Below are 3,690 nucleotides of genomic sequence, written 5' to 3'. Positions count from 1 at the left end.
CAGAATGGCAGATGCAGTAATAGAATACGAGAGAGAGAGAGAGAGAGAGAGAGAAGGAGAGAAGGTGCCCGGTGTATTATAGGGGGTCCTCCGGCAGACTAGGCCTAAGTCAGCCTAACTAGGGGCTGGTACAGGGCAAGCCTGAGCCAGCCCTAACTATAAGAGAAAGAGGAAAGTCTTAAGTCTAGTCTTAAATGTGGAGACAGTGTCTGCCTCCCGGACCGTAACAGGAAGATGATTCCACAGGAGAGGAGCCTGATAGCTGAAGGCTCTGGCTCCTGATCTAATCCTCTTCTCGTCTGCGTTAACCACGCAGTTTACACGTTTTTATAACATGATTTATTAAACCTGTTCTGAGTGAAACATGAAGCTGAATTTAGCAACAGGCTTCAGTCACAGTGATTTAAATAACTTCATGTGTTTATATGATATAAAGGCAGTACAGTAAATCAGTGACACATTCTCAGCCCTGATGACTAAATACATATTTCACAGTTTATTTTCTAATGTAGGTTGAGACTGAAGTCAGACGGGGAAAGACAGGGATATCATGTAGTGACGCTGAGTGACGCACCTGTCAGTCTACATGTCATTCTCTGCTGATAATTCTGATTTAAACTCTTATGGTTTTATTTCTCATATCAATGGTAACCATGGCAACAGAAACAATCCCTGTTTGTCCTGGTTACATGTTCAACACACAGTTGCTGAAGACAAGCATGTAGCTCAGACTGGTTGTTGGTCGTCACAGACATGGACAGTGCAACAGGTACCAGAGCTCCACAGAGACATTTTAGAAAATGCTGAGTTAACATTAGTTAAATATTTGTTAATAATAAACTGAAGGCAAATTAGTTTGGAAAAGAGCCAGCGTTGGCGGTTAGCCACCAAGAGTAGCCACTGGGACTAACCACAGACAGTCTATGGGACTAACTAGCTTAATGCTACTTCCTCTGTCTCACAGGAATTTGCTCCCAAAATCACCACAGAGACGATAGCTAATAATGGTTGTGTTAAAGATTCAAATTCAGTTCTCTGTCGTCGTCTTCTTCTTCTCCCTCTTCTTTAGAATCTCAACAACTTCTGCAGTCAGATTGGTGATGATCGACCAATCAGCTTCTGCCACTTCAGCCCCGACTCCAAAATGCTGGCCACCGCCTCCTGGTAACAAGCCACGCCCACTTTAGCATTACTTATGAAAACAGCCATATGTTCTGATGACGCTAATGCTAACATGCTAACAACGCCCCTCCCCCTCCTACAGGAGCGGTCTGTGTAAGCTGTGGTCCGTCCCTGACTGCAACCTGATTCGTACACTCAGAGGTGGGCGGAGCTTCATGAACATGTGTCAGAGCACTGCTGGTGTCTGAGACATGTTTGTGCTAACTGTTGGAGGTGGTGCAACAGGAAGTGTCTCAGCTCGCCGCTGATTTAACAGCAGTATGAGTATTATGTCATCTTATTGTGATCTGAGTAACTGAGACTCCGCCCCCTCCCTATCCTGCTCTCTGATTGGCTGAAGGACACAACACCAACGTGGGTGCAGTCGTATTCCGCCCGCAGGCTGGAGTCTCTCTCGACCAATCAGATGTCAGCTTGGCCTCATGTGCTGCCGACGGGTCTGTAAAGCTGTGGAACCTTGAGAGGTAGGAAACAAGGACACAAGGAGATAAGGAGATAAGGGTGTGAGGAACCTTTACATGGTCAATAGAGCATGTCCATCTGTGTGTGTGTGTGTGTGTGTGTGTGTGTCTGTCTGTGGTTGCCATAGTGACGAGCCGGTGGCAGACATCGAGGGTCACAATGAGCGTGTGTCGCGTGTATCCTGGCATCCTTCAGGAAGGTTCCTAGGAACGACCAGGTAAACAGGTCCTGTCACCAGGAAGTGATGTAGTCATACACAATGTACAACACAATAACACATATATATTCAGGGTCCGACATTAACGGTTGCCCGAATGCCCGGGGCAAGTAAAAATAGCCGGCGGGCCAGCAGACCCTGCGCAGACATGCCCGATCGGGCAAGCAGCACCGACTCGGACACACACACATACCGGACAGCCTCTCAGTCCTTAGCCGCTAACGTTAGCTCATGTACAACACAGGTACCACACAGAAACTTTTACAAAGGGTCATAATATGCTTCTAGTGACTGTCAAATCGCCAGCGAAAGATGTTTTGAATGCGGACACGGAGAACAGCTGTTAGTGCCTGCTCTCATGGGACAAAGATCCTCTGAGAAGAAAGACGGTTCACTCTGCTCTGTCGCCAGGAACAAACTGGAAGGCAAAGATCCTCTCTGAAGAAGAGGGTTCACTTTGCTGCAGGGTTCACCAAAACGTTGTTTTTTTTTTGTTTTTTTCTTTTAATAAATTGAACACACATTAAAGAACATACAAGATCCTGTAGAGAATTAATACATATAACACAATACAATAAACACTGTCAGATTAAATGAAGGAAGAGGATTTTTGTTAAAGGCAAATTAAACATTGGGGATTTATGTAAAAATATCCATAGAGACATATAAATAATTATATAATTAAAGATATGTAGGCTATGTTAGGTGAATACTCCTGTCAGTGACCCTGACCACTGGCATTGGCAAAAGAACTGGAGTTGGTCCCCGGACGCTGCACTGTGGCTGCCCACTGCTCCCAGTGTATACAGTAGGATGGGTCAAATGCAGAGGTCAAATGTATGTAATGTGCTGAGAAAGGACAATGAAGAAAAACTAGGAGATAACAAAAGAATAAAGAGATTTCAAAGACTTAATAAATAAGGGACATGAATCAAAACAACAAGAAACGAGATATATCCCCAGTCACACACACCCAGTTTTAATAAACTCAGTACTGTTTTTCAGCACATACATTGTTTTGTCTTCATTCAATGTAGTTAGCACATATTGTTATTGCGCCATTGGTTTTGGCCATGATGCCCCAATAAATTTGTATTTATCAAAGGCCAAAGTGGCCTTGCCCTAAAAATATCTTAACTCCAGGCCTGTAGTCGTGTATTTCCTCTCCTGTTTCTGTCTTCGGAGGGGCCAGTTGCAGTGTGCTGCTTTTTTATGTGCTGCTGCCTCCATTGGCTGAGCGTCTCTGCTGACGTAAGATATAAGTCATGAGCGAAAATATGCACCACACAGCCAGAAAAAGAACCTTTTAGGCAGGGCAAGTAAGAATTTAGATGGGACAAGTAGATTTAAGAAGTACTTGCGCGGCAGGGCAAGTAGGAAAAAACCTTAACGTCGGACCCTGATATTTATATATCTATATACCCACAACAGACATCAGAGTGTTTCTGTGTACTAGTACACACACCTGTAGTATTAACCTGTGTGTGGGTGTGGGTGTGTGTGCAGTTATGATAACTCGTGGCGTCTGTGGGATCTGGAGGTTCAGGAGGAAATCCTCCACCAAGAAGGTCACAGCAAAGGAGTCCACGACCTCCACTTCCACCCTGACGGCTCTCTGGCTGCTACTGGGTAAAATGCACACTCTACCAAAAACTCTACTACACACTTTAATACAGACTCTACTACACACTCTAATACAGACTCTACTACACACTTTAATACAGACTCTACTACACACTAATACATACGCAAATACAGACTTTACTACACACTTTAATACACTCTACTACACACTCTAATACAGACTCTACTACACACTTTAATACAGA

General features: G+C 44.3%; 1 protein-coding gene across 3 annotated transcripts in view; it reads left to right on the top strand.

Annotated features, from left to right (window-relative positions):
- Positions 1–3,525, top strand: part of prpf4 (PRP4 pre-mRNA processing factor 4 homolog (yeast)) — a 14,825-nt gene extending 11,300 nt beyond the window's left edge. For all 3 annotated transcript variants that reach the window (XM_050051656.1, XM_050051657.1, XM_050051658.1), the window contains exons 7-11: positions 1,070–1,164; positions 1,265–1,323; positions 1,523–1,646; positions 1,772–1,861; positions 3,368–3,525. In XM_050051656.1, coding sequence (XP_049907613.1) covers positions 1,070–1,164; positions 1,265–1,323; positions 1,523–1,646; positions 1,772–1,861; positions 3,368–3,494 — 495 coding nt within the window. In that variant the 3' untranslated portion in view covers positions 3,495–3,525. The remainder of the gene's footprint in view (positions 1–1,069; positions 1,165–1,264; positions 1,324–1,522; positions 1,647–1,771; positions 1,862–3,367) is intronic.
- The last annotated feature ends 165 nt before the right edge of the window (positions 3,526–3,690 follow it).

This window comes from Epinephelus moara, chromosome 8, assembly GCF_006386435.1.
Source record: "Epinephelus moara isolate mb chromosome 8, YSFRI_EMoa_1.0, whole genome shotgun sequence".
NCBI lineage: Eukaryota > Metazoa > Chordata > Actinopteri > Perciformes > Serranidae > Epinephelus > Epinephelus moara.
Note: the sequence above shows the minus strand (reverse complement) of the source record. Positions and strands in the feature narration are given on the sequence as shown.